Source organism: Chiroxiphia lanceolata, chromosome 7 (assembly GCF_009829145.1).
Source record: "Chiroxiphia lanceolata isolate bChiLan1 chromosome 7, bChiLan1.pri, whole genome shotgun sequence".
Taxonomy (NCBI): Eukaryota; Metazoa; Chordata; class Aves; order Passeriformes; family Pipridae; genus Chiroxiphia; species Chiroxiphia lanceolata.
Window position 1 is genome coordinate 8292692 of NC_045643.1, and position 18580 is coordinate 8311271.

General features: G+C 39.1%; 1 protein-coding gene across 1 annotated transcript in view; it reads right to left on the minus strand.

The window, feature by feature from the left end:
• Positions 1–1434: 1434 nt before the first annotated feature.
• The window catches only part of STAT4 (signal transducer and activator of transcription 4), a 43574-nt gene continuing 26428 nt past the window's right edge, over positions 1435–18580 (minus strand). Inside the window, exons 11-24 of the mRNA XM_032693659.1 lie at positions 18194–18253; positions 17342–17359; positions 17168–17261; positions 16216–16260; positions 12897–12980; positions 12547–12645; positions 11199–11334; positions 9256–9308; positions 8377–8471; positions 7679–7815; positions 7048–7239; positions 5718–5784; positions 5087–5195; positions 1435–2996 (exon numbers count right to left, since the gene is read on the minus strand). Of these exons, the coding sequence (XP_032549550.1) occupies positions 2970–2996; positions 5087–5195; positions 5718–5784; positions 7048–7239; positions 7679–7815; positions 8377–8471; positions 9256–9308; positions 11199–11334; positions 12547–12645; positions 12897–12980; positions 16216–16260; positions 17168–17261; positions 17342–17359; positions 18194–18253 (1216 nt within the window). The 3' untranslated portion in view covers positions 1435–2969. The remainder of the gene's footprint in view (positions 2997–5086; positions 5196–5717; positions 5785–7047; positions 7240–7678; positions 7816–8376; positions 8472–9255; positions 9309–11198; positions 11335–12546; positions 12646–12896; positions 12981–16215; positions 16261–17167; positions 17262–17341; positions 17360–18193; positions 18254–18580) is intronic.

The window sequence follows — 18580 nt, forward strand, 5'->3', positions numbered from 1 at the left end:
CGGCGGCGGGAGGAGGAGCGCCCCCTGAGGGAACAGCCGCTCCACGTGATTTCTGGGAAAGCCGCTGGAGCGGCCCCGGCTGAGGGGAAGGGGAAAGCGAAACCGAAACGGGCCGTGCTGGGGGAAGGCAGGGCAGCCAGGGCCGGGGACGTGCACACGCACAGCCGCGGGTGTCGGTCCCTGCACTGCGACCCGCATCGCCCTCCAGGACACTGAGAATGCCGCTTCGGGCGGCTCAGCGTTGTCGCCCTTCCCATTCCTTCATCCCGCTTTTCTTTCAAGTCCTAGTCGCTAGGACTAGAACAGCGAACAGGAATAGGGAACAGGAATAGCGGCGCTGCTGCTGCTGCTTTGGGCGCACACGGTCTGGGTGGGTTTTGTCTCCTTTGTGAAGTGTCAGCAAAGACCGGGATAATAAAGTGCGGGCTTTGGTGCGGGTCTCCAGGGTACTCGGATCTCTTTGGGTGCCCTCTGTGTCCCCGCCCCTTCCTCAGATGGAGGGGGCAACTGTTACTCCGTGAAAGAAACGAGGAAATAGAAGGTCTGTTTGGTAAACTTTGGGGCATGAAATGCCGTAGAGCAGTGGATATGTAAACACGGCTGTAAATAAAAGCTGTAGCAGAAGGTAACTGACAGTTTTCACTTTTTTTTTTGTTTAATTAGTACCGTCAAAGTGATGCACCAAGACACAAAGCACACAACAGCCGTGTTATTTTTTAATTTGCTGCTGCAAAACACAGCGGAAGCGTAAGCACAGTTAGTAAAAGTACTTAAAAGTGGATGTTTTGTTTCTTCTGGCAGTGTCTGAGACACCCCTTTGTGTGTTTGCTCCCTTCCCCATCATCTTGCTAGAGAACCCTATTCTTACTTGTAGTAGCATAAGGATAAAATACTTTTTTAGTGGAAGGAGACTTGGGCTATATATATATTTATCTTACAGTAAACTACTCCAGTGTTCTTTTAAAGCAGTAAAATGATTTAAAGTCACATGCCTTTCAATGACATGTTAAACCTACCCCTTGCAAAATCTGTTTTAAAGCAATAGTAGAAACTGTAATGCGAAAACCTGATCCACAATGCTGTTCAGTAACACCAATTATATCATGCTGAAGTTAATAGCTGGGAGTCTTGAAGGGTTGCATTGCTCAGGGAGCAGGGAGGAAGGGGAGAGGAGACTGCCTCACGTGTCATGTCTGGCCCCTTTTTACAGTACTTCTCATGAGGTCAAAAATATAGGGCATCCCTCATTTAGTTTATATTAAGATTGTGAGAAGAGCTTAGAATGAAAAGGCATGCAGTAGCTGATGCTAGGTGAAGTTATGTTTGCTGCTCTAGAAGCCTGTGTTACTGCTTGTAGTTCAGACTTGAGATCAACAAAAAGGCAGCAAGACTGTTTCTGTGTACCTTGAAAAAAAATCCACAGAGGTCCAGGTATGCAACTTGAAGCCAAAATCTGTTTTTATTCATGCTGGTTATATAAGTTACAGATGTTACCAAACTATATACAGAATTGCTCTTGTTGTTTTGTAAAATTATTTATACATGATGCTTTCTGAGAGAAAATGACTTATGTGCAGCTCACTGTAAATCACTCAGGTCAATGAACAGAGATGTGTTTGGGTTTTTTTGAAATCTATCCCCCTGTATCACAGAAATAGCTCATTACTCTTGTTTCCGTTCACTTGCTTTCAACTAACATAAATGGTACGGGTGAAAGGAGCGAGTAAAAAAGGAGAAATGAAAGTAAAATGCATGTCTTACTGATTTAAGGAGGTTATGTTTTCATCTCAGATGTCTAATTTGTACCTGCTCAAGAAAACAGTAAGTTGCAAACATTCGAGGGTTTGTATTGTGAGAACTTTGCATGCCTTAACCATGTATTCTGTGGATAAGACTTAAAGCTTGATTGAGCCGGTATATGTGTCCTTGGAATTGCTTCTTTATTATTCTATTAACACAGGTTTTAGGGAGAATGCTGAGAGCAAAAAAAGCCGACAAGACCAAGCTAGCTATTCTGTTTATTAAATGAGCCTCTGACAGACATCTGCCATGCAGCACAATTTTCCCAGTGGTTGGCAAATGCTGCAGCTCCTCAGTTTTTAAAACTGTGCTTCCCAGTTGGCATCTATCAGTTAGTATCCAGACTGCAACTGGTCAGGATTTTCTTATTTCTAGGCTTTCTGATGGTACGTGCTGTAGTATCTGAGTGCTCCTTGCCCAAACAGATTTACTCCTGCAACTATTTTGTGAGGGAGAAAGTTTTACTAACTCTGTCTTCCAGTGGCAAATCGGAGACAGCCTTTTTGACACCACAAATTTTGTGTCTGCTTCCTTTCCAGAACTCCCTTCTCTTCCCAGCCACGCTCACCTGTCTTTCACAACTTTTGGTGTGGTGTCAGATAAAAATCTATACTGAAGGTACTTCTTCTTTGGAGAAAAATGTCCCAGACACCTCTGGGACATTCGAACTCAGGGGAATGAGAATCTTTGCTTTGAAGTAGAATCTAAACCAGTGGTGTGCAAGATTACAATTAAACAATAAGTATTTAACATAATAAATCCTAAATTTTTCCAACACATTAATGTCTTTAGTTATCTTTCTGTGCTGTTTTCAGAAGCAAAACATTTTGTTCTTATATTCTCATATTTACAGCAATTCTAAGAATGTTAGTTAATTCTGCAAGTAAAATTTATCTCTGCTGGGACCTCACTGCAGTCAAACGACTTCAAAACAAGAAAGGATTTTGCCTTTTTATCACGGAGAACAGCAAATCTGACTTGCAGAAAGCTATTTGAATCCCTAGGGAGAAAATTCCTTGTTTTCATGCTGATTGATAACAGAAAGAGACCTAAGAATAACATAATGGTTTCCAGGAAAAGCTGATTTACAAAGATGATTGTAAAAAAATTAAGGCATCTTTAACCCATCCAGTATTCACATGATTACTGATTTTTCCAGTATGTGAACTTCAGTCAGTTGAGTAAGGAGAACTCAGCTAGAAGAAAAGAAGGAAAAGATTAATCTCATGGCACTTGCAGCTGTTCATTCAAAAGTGACTGCAGATAAAACTGTCTCTGGCTCAAGGTAACTGCAGTGTCACTTTGACAATGTAATACAAACTGATGAGAATCTGAGGATCCTGTTCCTAGTTCTTCACAGAATATAGGAACACTCATTAGAAAACACTGCATGGGAAACAGTGGCAATAAACCTATTTATTTTTATATGAACTTTTGTGGTTCTTGTAGCCTATGGATATGTGTAGCAGGGCTCTTCCTGGAGTCTTTTTTTCCTAATGGGTCAGGGAATCTGGAGAGGGGGAAATAGAAGGGAATGCAGCAAGACTGCAGAAAGTATATCTTACTGAGTTCCTGAGTTGTAGGATATTTTGTCCTGCTGCAGATTTCACTCTTGTTTTCTGTATCTCACACAGTGTTTTTTATTGGCATTGGAGGAAAAGTATTGCTTTAATAATGCAGGTTGCATGCTTACTGTACTTAGCCAGCTCTTCACCAGGGTAGATTGGCGTGAATTTGGGGTGATAAAGAAAAAACCTCCATATTTACCTTGTTTCTGTTTAGCAAGGTAAATAGAATGGAAAAAGGAAGGAATTCTTTAAAGATCTTCTAAAACTATTTTTCTCATTCAATTTCTGGCAGAATTTGAAAACATTTCTAGTAAGATCTTACAGAAATATCGCCTGCTGTCTAGCAGTACTGAACCACTTGTCTTAGTACTTCTAAAAACCACAACATGACTGTATTGAACTCTTCCAGTTTGCCACCAAACACGTTCTTTTTGTTCGGTGAAGACTCTAAAAGACGGCAGTGGTCATTGTTTTGAAGCTCTGAACAGAGCTGTTTTGAGGTCTACTGTGCGTGCTAGAAGAAACCAAACATTTGGAGGCTGATGTTAAATGAAAGTGAAGCCAAATATTTTACACTGCCAAAACTCTGGGAAACACAAAGTCGTACATAGTTCATGAGTGCCGTTTTAGAAGGTCAGAACTGTTTTCATATGTATAAGCCAACACAGAAATGAGTGAGGACAGGTCTTGGATCGGGAATTTTAGTTCAGGCTGGTTGTTTCATTTTCAGCTGATGAACTAGTTTGTCACAATTGCTATCAGAGAAAAAAGTGAAGAAGAAAAACACATCTTGAACACATCATCAACTTGATGTATATTAAAGAGCTCATCTATTTGTATATAAAGCTTAACTGTGCTTCCAGTCATCAACAGTCATGATTCTGGTTTAGTTTTGTTCTGTTTGTGGGTGAGGAGGAGTGTTTTACAGAGGTACATTTGACGGGGAGTTAGCAGGCTTTTAAATACGTAACTATTTTAAGATCATAAATCATTGAGCATTCAGAAAACTAAGAGCTAGTATTAAAAAAGGAAATTTTCTTTTAAAGCTGCTAAAGCCCAAACCACTGCTGTGTTTCCTGAGAGAAGTCTGCTGGGCAAATCCCTAGCTGGGTATACATCAGTGCTCTAAGGACTCTAAGCCATGATGATTCAGAATAAAATTTCTAGTCGGTAAGTAAAGGAGGAATTTTTTTTAATATGATGTTCATAGAGTATTTTCCCAATCTTTCTACATACTTAGTTAATATTAGTTTTATTTGCTTTTACTTTTGCACCTTGGTACCCCATTTAAAAACATGTGGCTTGAAAAACTTACGCAAGTTTTCTGAACTGAAAATTTTTATGTTCCTTGTGCAGCTCCTCTGAGCAAGCCCAGGCCTTTTTGCTATTTACAGAATAATACAACTGTCATGTATTTGTTAGTGCAAAGTCTTTGTTCGTGCAAGAACTCTAGGACCTTTGTGTTATGACATTCAGGGTTCATTGGCCAGCATGTCAGGCAGTTCCATGCAACACAGGGCTTCCAAGATATTTGCAGTATCCTGTTACCATTTACAATAGGAAACGTCTGCACCATTGTTTCAGAGTAATACAGCAAGTGATGAAAGAGCTGTGATTCTTTTGTCATTGTACAAGCAGCCTTTTTATAACCAGCATCTCTGCTCTACGTGTCCTGTTTGCTTATTATTAACTTAGGAATGGAAAAGTTTGCAACTTACGGCAGTTTCAATGGCTGTGGGACTCAGGTGTTCTCTCAGCACAGCATAAACGCTTGGGGACATTGGGAGAAGATCTGATGGAGAATGTGGTTCTGTGGAATCATTTAGGCTAAAAAATAAAAAAAGACAAGCAAAAATAAAATATAAAAAATTAATTTTAGATAAATAATCCCTTCATGCATATCAGTGGAGTATGGTGAATGTTTTTTCACTTAGTTAGGCCTGTACTTGGGCTTGCTGGTGGCTCTGTAAGCATATGCCAACAACCTGCTTTACACTTAAAAATGTAGGAGATAGAGTCAGGTTTATCCTTTTCCCCCTTTTCCCTAATATCAGCTGCTGGAGAGAAAAAGGAGACAGCGAAAGATAAATAGATCAGAGTACCATAAAATCTGAATTCAATTTTTAGAGATGTTTTGTTGCATAAATGGGAAAAGCACTGTACAGGTGAAGTTCTTTTCTTCCCTTTCTTGTGTTTAGCAGTCCTTGGCCAGATAAAAACACACTAGGTATTTCTATGCCAAACTATTCTCAAATAGTTTGGGGAAGGGAGGCAAGGAAAACTCTGAAATGGGATGTAAACTAAATAAAAATAGCAGTTGAAGTATAATACATCTGTAAGGATACTTACATTTTGGAGACTGGGATAAATACAGAAGGAACATAACCTTTGACTCCTCCATCTGAGGGCTTTGAGACTAAAATAAATATTAGAGAAGTTAAATATTATCTTGTAATTTTATTATTTATTTGAAATTATTTGTCTTAAGGGCTGTAGACCATAATAAATTGAAAAGTCCCTGCTTCTGCGTAAGTAAACAGCCATTAAAGTGAGGGGAATTCCTGAGATTAGTCATTGACTTCAGGTCTTAGTCACATAATTGTCTGTGCTACCTTGATATGAATCGCCATCTCAGAATATGATACCACAACTGATGAAAGATCTCATTAGGCCTTCAAAAGCAAATGCACAATAACTCTGTAAGCTTCTTACTCTGAGCCTCTAGATTTTGATTCTGCAAATGCTTGTGTGGAGCTCTATCTCTACAGATACAGCTTCAGCAATGTCTTTTGCATGAAATTAAGCATATACATAAAATTTTAGAGGATTGGAGCATTAGGCAAAGTCCACTGAATTAAAATGAAGAGGGGAAAAATTGTAGCCTCCAAATATTTTTGAGTTGTGTAGGAATTTGAGTTCAAATGGAATTGTAACCTTTGATACTTAAAGTCCAGAAGAATGTGTATTATCTATTAAAAATTATGGGTTTGAGGGATTTTTTGAGAGATAATGAGTTTGATCTAAGAATTATCTGTCTTGTAACTTGGACAAAGAAAGAGCATGGGCCAGAATGTATTTGAAGCATTCTTGTCCAGCCTTTTTGCATTTTCCAGTGCAGTTGCCAGGGGTTTTCAGGAACATTGTCTGCCATGATAACTTTGTAATTGTGCAGTATGTCTGCAAAAGGCAGTGCATATAAGTGACCTTTGTTGTATAGTTCTGCTGAATGAAATGGACTAAAGTTGGTCTTCCAAGCTGTTTGGAATATACTGAATTTTCTTGAAATTAAAGAGACAGCATGGCACAGTATAACACAACTGTGAAGACAGTAAGCAGAATGACTTTTCAATTTCCTCTCCTTTGAACACCTGAGCAATGAATTTTGTAATGCATCAGAAAAAAAAAACCTATTTTTTGTCTCTATCTACCCTAAGATCTGTTTCTTAGCTTCTTTTAAATATTGTTGTCGTCACCTCTACTGTAACCTCGAAGACCAGGTACATATTTGCAAAATGAAGCTGTCTAAATGATAGACACATGTTAAAACAGTTGTCTTGAAGTGACTATTAAATGAGGCATCTTAATTTGTTCTCTTCCTCTTCTCCCCACATTGCTCAAGTGGCCTCTTGACTTTGCAGCTGCTTTGCAGGAAGGGGTAAATAGGGAAGTGGAGCCCAACCTTCATTTGGCTGACAGCTGTAGTGTTTGCCAAAGGCCTTATCTTTGGGAATATCTGGATACAGATACTTCAGAGGGTTTTCAGGAACGTTGTCTGCCATAATAACTTTGTAATCGCGCAGTATGTCGGCAAAAGGCAGGGCAGATAAGCGACCTTTGTTGTAGGGCTCCACCGAATGAAATGTTACATCTCCTGTAAAAACACAAAGGCACCGTAACCGCTGATAATTAATAGATCAACGTCTGCAGTTGGAACACATTTTTGCCTTTCTTTTGAAGATTACACTTGCATGGGTTTTACCTATTCTTACCAATGTCAGTATCTTCCAATATTTAATTTCTGCACGTGAGGGAACAAATTTAAAGCCTGCAGTAAAGAGCTTAGTTAATATAAAGAGCCGAGGGGTAGACTGTCAGAGTTTTGGTCTGTGTTTGAGAAAACATGGTGCTTTTATCATGCCCAAAACCATACTCAGACATAATACACAAGAATTTTACTTTCAAACCAGAAAAAAACTTAATTCCTATATTACAGGTATATTGCAGAGTTTGAGTTAGTTTTGGTTTGGTCTTCTGGGGTTGCTTTTTTTTTGGTTGTGGATTTTTTTTCCCTTTTTCTTAATTATACTTACCATTTTCTAGTTGATCCACCCAAGTAAAGGTAATTCCACCCAGATTGCTCTCACTAAACCTTAATAAAAATGTTCCTGGTGTCTTGTCTTTGAGCAGAATTCGTTCCTTCTCTTTGCTTACAAATCCCATAATGTACCTGTAGTGTAACAGGGAATCACGGGTTTACTTTTGGAAAAAAATACAGACTTTGATCTGTGTGATGCATAGAATCATAGAAGGGCTGAGGTTGGAAGGGACCTTAAAGATCATGTAGTTCCAACCCCTGTGCCATGGACAGGGATACCTTTCACCAGACTAGGTTGCCCAGGACTCTAGCCAGCCTTGATCTGGCCAGACTTTATATAGGTGTCCAAAACCTGATTATAAAAGCTTTATAAGGCCTTGAGGCTATGACCAAAGCTTCATGTGATTTACATGTGGAGTATGACATTGAGCTCAAAGTACTATGAAGCCTGTTGAAATCTATCCACAGTACTTGACTGTATAGAAAGAACAGAATAATAGATTTAAACCTGTGTTTCTAAGAGATTCAGTGTTGTTCCTCTTTGGCAAAACTTGTCAGAAGGTATAAATAGGAGAAGGGAGACAGAAGTGTTAAACTCATTGCAAACTCTCTTCTGCACAACTAAGACTGAGATTAGTAAAGGACAAAATAGAGAGAGATCAATAAATATACAGCAGTTTCCTGGTTGCTCACCCATCAATCCAAAGAGGAAGAATGTGTTTTTTAATTAAGTCCAAAATGGCTTCGAGCCAAACCCAAAAGGTAAAAGACTTTCCAGGTAGATGTTCCTAATGGTTAAAAAACAACCACAAAACACAAACAAAACAGACACACACAAGAAGAAAATTGTGAGGGTGTTGTTACCTGACATCTGTGTGACATAGCTATCTCAGTTTCTCAAGAATAAGCTGGTTTGTTCAAGTCAGAATGACAATTTCAACTGCGGTTTTGAATAACATCTCTCTGTCAGCCTGACATAAAACCAACAGATTTTTAATATGTGCTGGAAGCATCTCATTTTTCAATGAAAAAAAAAATCACATTTGTTGTTTCTTCCTGGTTAGAAATGACATTTTGAGTGAAATGACTATGAGAAAGTTGAAATTCTTTCAGTGTTCTATGTTTGTTTAAATAATGTAATTAACATGAATAAGATGGGTTTATCCTTCTTTAGCAGTAAATTCCTCATCAAAGTTATTGCATATATTGACTGTCTTCAAATAATTTAGGTCACAACTGAGCATATAAAAAAAAATTACTTGTGCTTTATGAAAAACGTATTGCATGCTTTGGTAACACAATCTATTGATGATTTACAGAAATACATAGGGCACACTGTAATGGCAGTTTCTGATATCTGTAGCAATATAACTAAGTAGATCTCCTATCCCAAGCTTTAAACTTCTGGAATTGTTGTTTTCCTAGTTAAATTTTTACAAGGGATGTGATTGTGCTGAGCAAGTCCAAGGTATGGCAAGTGGTAATCTTGCCAGTAACTTCAGGGAAACAGAGTCAGGTACATGTGTGAGTATTAAGGGAAATGAGAGTCCAGTTTTACTTTTGGAACTGTACCTTGCAGAACTTTGCCCAGGATAGTTGATAATCATTGTAACTGACTTGTTGTCCTAAAAGAAAAAAACAACACAAAAAAAAGGACAAATGGTGCATGTATTCTTTGTGAAGTTTTGAAATAGATATAGCTCGATAACTGGGTGGGGTGTGCGGGAAGTACTGTACATCTGGACTTGGAGAGGGGCATGCTAAGGGGCAGTTTTAGTGCATCCTTTTGAAGCAGCTGATAATAGTAGTTTAGGGAATATTTGCCTAAAATGCTCTGGGACTTGGTGTCTGCAACACTACGTGCTCATTTTCAGTTTTTAGCCTGAACGTTGTTTCTCAGCTTTCTCTCAGGCCTGTTCCTTCTGTGGGACAGCTGGAACAGGGTATTCAATAGTTCATCTTGCTGAGGTTATGGGGCCTCTTTGCTGTGCTGACACCAGTGAAGGATGGGTCCCAGATGTAAACAGACCCACAGGGCCAGATACTTAAAATGAAACAAAAACCAAACCAAACCTCATAAGCAAGCAAAAATATACTTCCTTTTGATTTCAGATGCTTCCTTACCAAGTAATTATCTATTGCAAAATAACATCACAGTTCAGTGTGATTTTGATGCCCTTTTTACAGCCTGGAAGTTCAAAAGTTGAATTACTTTGTCATAGGAATAAGCTGACACCTCCTTTCTTTAAAGAAGAAAAATGTTGCTGTGACATTTTTGACATCAGCTCTGGAACTGGAGGTCATGCCATTCTGGTTTTGGCTGGGGTAGAGTTCATTTTCTTCACAGTAGCTAGTTTTGGATTTGTGCTGGAAACAGTGTTGGTTGTACAGGGATGTTCTAGTTCTTGCTGAGCAGTGCTTACACAGAACCAAGGCCTTTTCTGCTTCTCGCCCCACCAGTGAGTAGGCTGGGAGTGCCAAGAAGTGGGGAGAGAACACAGCTAGGACAGCTGATCCTAACTGGTCAAAAAGAATATTCTGCACCATATGGTGACATGCTCAGCAAGTAAACTAGGGGAGAAGAAGGAGAAAGGAGGGGATGCTTGGGGTGATGGCATCTGTCTTCCCAAGTGACTGTTATGTGAGATGGATCCAGCCCTGATTTCCAAATTGAACACCTGCCTGCTGATGGGAAGTTGCGATGGATGAAAAGACAGAATGGGAGAGATATGTGGCCTGGAAAAGCATTAATGGAGTCTGAATGGACTTTTTACTTACGGAATAATCCACCCAGCAGACTGGCAGTTTTTCCCCAGTTTGCTGTTGTGTGCTTATGAACCCTTGTACACCCCAGTTTATTGTAAAAATTTATAGATCCTGCTGTACCTCCATATTGTCCCTATTTCTCCCTCAGGCTTCCCCTTTGAAAGCTGCTTATCTCTTCTTCTCCCCTGTCTTCCCATGCCTCTGTTACTGATAAGCTGTAGCTATCACAGTGCAGAGAGAGCTACCATTAGTCAATCCCCTCTGATATTCGAGAGTTCCACCCATCTCTCCCCTGTCCCCCTACCACATCTTTCCCTAAGCTGTCAATCTCTTGCACCCCCCTGGCTTAGCGTCCACCCCTCAAACCGCGGTTTTTTAAACCCTTGTTTCCCTTGAATAAACGGGCATTGCATCACGAGACCTCAACTGTGTCCGAACCCTAACCGCAGTGCCTGGTCCCAATTTCCCCTATCCCTGCGGACCGAGGCAGGAAGTAGTGAATTAATTCCTTGTTTTGCCTTGCATTCACATGTGGCTTTTGCTTTACCTGTTAAACTGTCTTACCTTGACCCTTGAGTTTTCTCACTCTTTCAGTTCTCTCCCCATCCCACTGTGTGTAAGTAAGTGGCTGTGTGGGGCTTAGTTGCCAGCTGGGGTTAAACCATAACAAGGGCTTAAAGTCATTACCTCTAACTATCAAATATAAGAGCCAAAAGGCAAACAAAATCTGTGTATTTCTACACACTTACCCATAAGTTTCTCTGCCAGCATGTTGAGCTGTTCAGAATTGAGTCCACGACCGACGTATGATGAAAATTGCCAGCTCAGTACTTCTAAGAGCTGGCTTAAAGTGGCAGCAGGGGGGTTGTTGAAGAAAGACAAATTCTGCAACAGAATTAGTGCTTTGTTTAGACAGTTAGCAACCACGAAATACATTGCAGGCTATAAAAGGAGGCTGCAGGTACTTCAGCAGAATCTGGAAGTGTTGAAAGTGAGCTCTGTCTATGTGGGAAATGTTGAGGCAAATATGTGAGGGCCCTCCCACCCACAGCCTTCCAGCAAAGTCCACTGGGATGCCCGAGCAGAGCTGTAGGGCGAGAGTCCTTGTGTGCATCTTCGATGATAAAGTACCTTGCTGTGCTTCTGGTAGTGTCATGTGTAAGGACAATGAATATATTCTTAAGTCCTGTCAAAAGATGTAGATGTTCTCACTATATTTTAGTGTTTGGTACATGGAAACCTTCAACTGTTACATACTGATATAGAGATATGTTATTGAATCATCTGGCTTATCTTAGTTTTTCATTTGGTTTCTGGACTGTGCGCTTAATGAACACACTGAAGACTGTGCAAAAACTCTCTGCAGTATCAGAGAGTGATAATGCAGTCCAGCCTGCCATCATTCTCAGGCCCTCTCCATGGTAAACTGTCTGACCCTTTCCCTCCTCCAGACATCTGTGTGACTGCCGCTAATCCCCGACTGAAAGCCTGAGAGCTATTGACAGCACTGTTCTACAATCTGCAAGTACAGTGACTGAATCTAAAATATGTGCTGAGTCAGATGGAGACTGAGAAAGAAAGAAAGAATGATTCTGCTTTTGCTCAGGGTTACAGCCACTAGAAGTTGCTACTTAACATTTATAATCTTCTCCACAGAAATAACAAACCCTATAAAATGCATGAGGGAAAGCAGCACTTCAGTACATTACGGACCCACCCATATTCTTACTTTGATGGTTTTGAATTGTACTAGTAGAATTATTTTTAACAGGTCTAGTTTTGATCATCCGCACCCAAAAGAGATAAATTCAAACTTAGAGAAGTTGTGGAGAAGGGCTGTCACCTTTCCTTAGTTTAAGAACTGCTACTTTAGCATACAAAAAGGAAAGCTAAGGGTGCGTTTGGTTTTATATCCAAGCGGGGAAAAAAAGATAAAGAGGACAGCATTAAAGTGTGATGTTGATAACAGTGTACGTGAAGAAAATAAGGCCAGTTTAAGAGGAAAATATATATTTCTTTTATAATTAATGTATTTAGTAACCAAATAATACAACTGTGAAAAGGCAGAAAGTCAGTACTTAAATACTGAAGACCTACCTGAGGATCATTGGTTGACAGATTGTACCAAATAATAGAAGCCCATGCGTTGGGCAGTTGGCTGACATTGGAAATCATCACCACAGGCAAAGAGCTGGTCTGGGGGATAGAATGAATGCAGTATGTAAACGATGCTGAGAAAAGTGTTAATACTGTGTTGTGCTTTGATTTTTTTTTTTTAGACCCCTCTTCCTTCCCAAAGCTTACACTTCTTTTCCAGCCTGTGGTTACTGCTGGAGATAGATCTAGAACAGACAGACCTGTGGTCTGGCCCAGCGTGGTTGTTCTTCTGCAAACTGCTGGAAAATGCCTTTTATTCTTGCCCCAGAAAATCTGTCTAGAATACTCACTTCCAAATTTATAGTCAATCCGTACAGGCAGACCTGTGTTTCAAAGCTGATGGAGTGCAGTTCCTCCGTCACCATGTGAGGGCCCTGAGGGAGGAAGGGGGTTATAGAACTGTGAGTACACAGTCGGCATTTAACACTGTTTTAGTGATCCAATTGCTGAGATTACCCTTGGAAAGAAAACACATATCAAAGATATCAGCAGAACAGGAAAAGAAGGAAGTGAAGGAAATAATTTTTTTGTTTAACTCTGACATTAAATTAGGCCAGAAGTCTGAGGGCTTTTTTCTAATGATTCTTAAAAAAACCCCCTTAATATTGTTAAAGCAATACCTTTACACTTTTAACGTTTTCTAAAATGGTGTTTTTAACCGCAGATTTACACACAAAAAGTTAAAAGATAATTTTGTGTGTCTGATAGAGATTGTCTCCAGCTTTCCTTTTCCTAAAGTTTCTTTACTGATTGACAATTCTACTTGAAACAGAGATATTAAACTTCAAGGAGAAACAAACTGGAAACAAAACAAAACCCCACATCTTTAATGACAAGTAGACCTTCATTCGAGAACACAGGTTTCTTGTGTGTACTTCGATGATACTGGTTGAAGGAGTAGAGGTCTAAATCATTAATCCTAAGTAAATCTGGTATTAAAAACCCAAGCCTTCCTTGGACAGGAAAAAAAAAAATCTGTGTCATTGTTGATTAAAGTTTGTAGTACAGGCATTTGTTTTGATTACAAACTGGCATAGCTCTGTAAAGATCCAAATCTCTGCCCCTTAGGAAACATCTTTCGAAATACATTTCCATCCCCAGAACTCAAAGTATAAAAATATTTTTGTCCTTTTCCTCTTTTCTTTGTTGTTTTTCTTTCTCTTCCCATCACGTGTTTGTTCTGTCAGAGTTTTCTTTAAAAAAAAAAAAAATAAGAAATTGCAAATCAAAATGCTTCCATTTACTGAAATACTCTGCTTTCAGTCAATGTAAAATAGAACTATTCCTTGGCAGAGTGCCTCGTGGCCTTATCTTTCCTATGGAGCATCTCCTCCAGGACATGTGCAGGCCACTGCAACAAAAGATACTGAATAAATGAGGGATTGAGACCACAGGAGATCCTTAGGCATCTGAATAATGAATCTGCCTTGTAGAGGGAAAATCCAGCTTAGAGCTGAAGGCTTTTACGTGGAACACTCATCCATCAAATGAGCTCAAATGTTTTAATACAGGTAGAATCAATCCAGCTCAACCTGTATTGTTGACACAAAGTCGAAAAGGGTTGGTGAAACTCCACTTCTTCCCCTACACCTCCCCCTGACCCTATTACAATTTTGCAGAAACTTAAATTTTTCTCCTGGAAAAATCATCTCTGCAAAAAGGTAAATCTACATGAAAGGACAAATCTAAATTAGAGAACTTACACTTTTAAAAAATTTTTTTAATGAGGCAAGTTATATACACTTCTGGTGTACTCATCCTATAACAAATCAAGTCTTAAAATTGTTACAGTTGCTGTTAGTGAACAAAACTCAACCCTTGTTCATGTACAGGCCAACCATGTTCATGTAATAATCACTCCACAGACTGACTTGACCAAGGAGAAGCTCTGTTTGGGGAAATCAACAGTGAACCAGGTCACAGCTCAGCTGTCCTAATTCTCCACAGCCCTGTGCTTCATGTAGTTTTAAAGGCACAATGTGTTGAAGTGAGAGGAAAATGCTACCAAAAGTAGAGCACCAACATTTTTTAACCTACATTTTTGCCTTTGCTTGTCTTGATGCAAATGACTTTGTAAATTGCAAAGTAACTGGGAGGCAAACCTTGAGTTTCAGTCTTGCTAATCCAGTTGTGAGTTCTCCGTTCAGAAACACTGAGTGAAACGGGCACAAGTATCTTCTGCTTTAGGTTTTGGTGAAATTCTCCATGCTGGTCACACCTTTGCTTTGTACTTAAATACTGATTTAAGTAACTGTTCTGCTTGTATAACTACAGCTATTTAGGCTGTGATATGAGTGACTATTTTTTTTATTATTATTTTATTTTTTTTTTAACTTACCAATACAACTTGACCCACAGTTATGCTGATGTGGAAATGCATTAAACCAGTGAAGGTTATTTAGCTTATTATAGCCAGCATTCATAGAAGCATCTGATGACTTTAATTGCCTTGGGAGACAGTAATTTTCCTATAGCATTGGCAGAGACTGATTCATTGGCTGCAAGCTTCTGACTCTTGCTTCAGTCACAGATATATCTGCAGATATTTGCTGTTAAATAGCCGTGCCAAATTTACAGTGATGGTCCATGGCCGCCCTAGAGTTTGTGCGTATTCCTGCCTTTCCTCACCCTGCCTACTGCCTCCAGTGGCTGGATGAGGACATCCTGCCTTCTCCCCTGCCAAAAATGCAGAAGGTGAGTGGATGAAGGCAGTAACTTTCTTGCCTGAGATTCTGCCTTTGTCTATGACACCTGGAGCACTCAGGGGAATCACGTTTGTAAGAAGCCAGAGCTGAAAAGAAGGACGTAGGACAGAGCTGTGAAGGTGGTGAGGAAGGGGAAGGGGTGAGAAGCTGGGCAGGGGAAGAAGCAGAGGGTGGTAGTCTGCACGTGAGGGATGCTGGAGAGTAGCACAGGCATGGAAAGAGGGCTCTGTGCTACAGGTGGATGCAGGGGCACAGTGTCCTGGGCTAGGCTTAGTGCTGAGGTTAATATTTGTGGCTTCTGTTCTCCACGAGGCAAGGATGTAAGGATTTTAAGCTCCTCTGCTAGTGAACAAGCCCTTATGATACCTTTTGTTAGGGCTGGCGTGCTATATACGGTGTCACCACGAGAGGGGAACCTACAACCGGATTGGGACGAGTGCTGGTAAACTAAGCACGCTTGCTGAGGCAAGCAAACTCCTTTGATGCAAAAATAATTACACCTTTACTTTAGCTGTGAACTTGGCCAACGGATCGTCTATTTAAAGAACCATTCCCTATAGGAAAAATTATTTCAACAAAAAGCTTTAAAAGTTTGGGATTCTTTTTCAAAATGTAAATGACCAAAAAGGTGACCTTAGAGAGGAATGCATATATTTGGATTATTACTTATTACCTTCTATTGTAACTTTTTAAATATACAGATTTAAGGCATATAATGAAAATTTCTATGAGTTGTTCTGAACTGTTCTCATTATACTTATACTAGGATATGATAATTGGGTCCTGTATTTACTGTAAGAATAGAATATATTTCAAAATCTAACAACTCTTTGATTTAAATAAAATCATATCTGAAATACTTGTGAGAGTAGTCAAAACCAACAAGTAAAATAAATGCACAAACCTCATTTCCTTTGCTTCCAGCACTTGTTTTCATTTCTTTGGGTTGCTGTATAAAACAAAATAATATTTCTGTACCAGAGAAATTATAGACAGAAGTACATATAAAGAAAATAATTTGTAACCAGGATGCTCTTAGTATAATAAGGTAATGAAGGCTCTGACATATACTGTAATGAGGGCTCTGACACTACATCTCAAAAATTCTATTCAGTGAGGAATCTTAGGATATTTTTCAAGATTTTTTACAGAAACTAAGTTAATGTAACAAAGCATTAATTAAGGTGCTTGCGAAGTGTATAATACAAAAAAGCACTAAAGACCATTCGTCTCAATCTCTTTTTGCAAAACTACTCTGAGGCACTGTGGTTAAGCCCCAGAAACATCATAGGTGAGGGAGTCTAGTCAAAAAGTAGGACTCCCATGGCTGTTAGAGAAGTTACAGAAGCAGTACTGTAGTCTCTCAAAAGACAGTCGTAACAGGCATTAATTTCCACTAGATCTAAAGCATTCGATTCCATTTTCCCTAGACAATGGTGGTGTGGTTTGGGTTTCTTGTTTGTTTGTTTTGTGTGTTGGGTTTTTTGGTTTGGGTTTGTTTTTGGGTTTAGCTTTTGTTGTTGTTGTTGGTTTGGTTTTGGTGTTTTGGTTTGTTTTTTTTTTTTTTAACCAAACTCAATTTCTGAGAAGCTGTGTAATTCAGCATGATTAGTCTTTCCCTTCTCTGGTGTTAACTAGGATTCGCTTTGTCATTTCTGTGAAAATATATCATCTTGTTTTATGGAATGGATGAAGTATGGAATGGTATAAAGAGGTTCTAGGAGTAAACTTTCTGTATAAACAGAAAGAAAATGAGTGTAGGCTTGACAGTAACACAGTTCTCCCTCCATAGTTTCCAAAGAATCTTTTATTTCTTTACCAGAAGTATACAACAGGAAAAGAGCAGTCAAACTTACCAAATGTCGAAATTCTACAGACAGGCTTCCATTTGCAGATTCATCCATGTTCATTGCTTTTACATGTGTTCCACACAGAACAAATCTACGATTGCTGTGGAGGACATTACACTTATGTATTCAAATACTGCCATATGGGAAAAATTTAAGAAATATGATATTTTATTGTCTTACCTTACAGTTGAAACGTTCCTAAAACAGAAGAGGGGCAAGGGGGGAGGAAAGAGATTGTGAATCAGTAAATGTGTAAGCCGTAACTTATGCTGAGAAACATATCTTGAGATGGTAGATTTTTGCCTTGTCATGGTTAGTTTGTATTACCAGTACAACTTCAATTTTTAAACTGAAGAACTGATATTCATACTGTCCAGTTAGACTTTTGAATCTGTATATTTTATGTTGCTATTTATTGTCAGACACTACATGGATTTGAGAGAAACAGTCCTGGCTTCTCTCTTGCTCCTTCCTCACTGGGAGTGTTTTCCTTCTTTCTTGTGGGCCAACATCCATGTCCATGCAGTCAAGATGTTTTTTAGGGGCTTGCAGAAGCACAACAGGCAGAAGAAGGGAGTAGCTGGTACCTGTGGCTGGGGATGGTGGGTGGTGAAGGCTTGGAAATAAGTAGTATTTCAAAGCTAACTATCCCATAAATGCAATACAGTTTGATTTTAAGTTGTTGTGTGATGCTGCTGTATCAGACTGATGAACTTTATCTAAATCTTGAGACAAATCTTAAATGGACTCCCTGCCTCTTAATTTGAAAATATCAATTAGACTTGGCAGCTTTTTTTTTTTAAAAAAAGAAATCTTCCACATTAAAAAAAAAAAGAAAAAGAAAAAAGAAAAAGTGTTACTCTGATCATTTAACTGTTTGGGTTTTTTTTGCTTTGTTTTGGTTTGGGGTTTTTTGTTTTTTGTTTTTTCTTTTCTTTTCCTTTTTAAAGCAACATTTAAATCAGATAAGGTAGCCATTGAAAAAAACCTGTTGTCTCTCTAGGGAGAGAGAATATCTTAAAAGTTTCTTACTTGTCAATAGTTGCTTTCACTCGGATCTGGTAGTTCAGCTCTGGCAATTTAATTAGCAACCTTCAAAACAGAAAATGCAAAATTGAATATTAACAGAATGAATTTCTCACCAGAAAACATTAGAGACTGGTAGCTCCAGACTAGAGTATCAGAAATTATTATAACCTGAAAACAGATAAGGCATCTAGGATTAGAACACAGTTTACAGGGCTGAATACTCAGAAAGAGGAGCTGGGCTGTTCCAGTGGCAAGTGTTCTACTTTCCCTGCAAGTGTGTGGGAAATTTAGTATGTATTTGAGGGAATTGCTGGAGAGACACCAAAGAAGCAATAATTAATTAAGTGGTGGATTTGTATGATCTCTGACTGCACCACAGATGTACTTTCC